We start from the raw sequence: 553 nt of genomic DNA on the forward strand, positions 1-553 counted from the left end.
CCGCCCGTGAGGTAGCGCCTGTCGCGCGCGCTCAGGGCTGGGTGGGGGGTGGCTCCTGCCATCACACCTGCCCTTCCTGTGTCCCAGGGGCCCGTCCTGCGCTTCCCTAGCCTGACTCAGGCTGTTGAAGGTAGCGAGGCTCTGTGGTCTCTCGGAGATGTTCGTGGAACCCCCGAGGCTGGGCCTGCCACCCTGGCTGCTTGGTCGGAGCTCGTGTTCTTGAGGAGGCTCTGGTCGGGTGTCCTTGATGTCCTGGCCCCTGGAGGCCTCAGCAGGGAGGTGGCCGGCTGTGAAAGGACAGCGGTGCCGGCCTGCTCCTGGGGCCTCCGTGCTCTGCTGCCCCGTGTTGTCCTTTGCTGTCCTTTGACCTGACCCCTCAGCTCTGCAGGCCTCCGGGCTTTCACTTCCTGCGCAGAAGAATCCGGATGTGTGGTTAGACGCAGCACGGGCTTGCCAGCCCTCTGCCCCACAGTCGGGGTCCTGCCTCTCGTGGTGGCTGGCCCTTTCCTGGTGGCCGATGTGGGTGGGCTCCCTCTGACCTGCGCAGCTCGGC

At 66.9% G+C, this 553-nt stretch overlaps 1 protein-coding gene across 2 annotated transcripts in view; it reads left to right on the forward strand.

The window, feature by feature from the left end:
• Nucleotides 1-553, forward strand: part of TPD52L2 (TPD52 like 2) — a 22,767-nt gene that overhangs the window by 15,984 nt on the left and 6,230 nt on the right. For both annotated transcript variants that reach the window (XM_006167078.3, XM_006167077.3), the window contains one exon: nucleotides 135-165. In XM_006167078.3, the coding sequence (XP_006167140.1) occupies nucleotides 135-165 (31 nt within the window). The remainder of the gene's footprint in view (nucleotides 1-134; nucleotides 166-553) is intronic.

This window comes from Tupaia chinensis, unplaced genomic scaffold (genome assembly GCF_000334495.1).
Source record: "Tupaia chinensis unplaced genomic scaffold, TupChi_1.0 Scaffold144472_1, whole genome shotgun sequence".
Classification (NCBI taxonomy): Eukaryota; Metazoa; Chordata; class Mammalia; order Scandentia; family Tupaiidae; genus Tupaia; species Tupaia belangeri.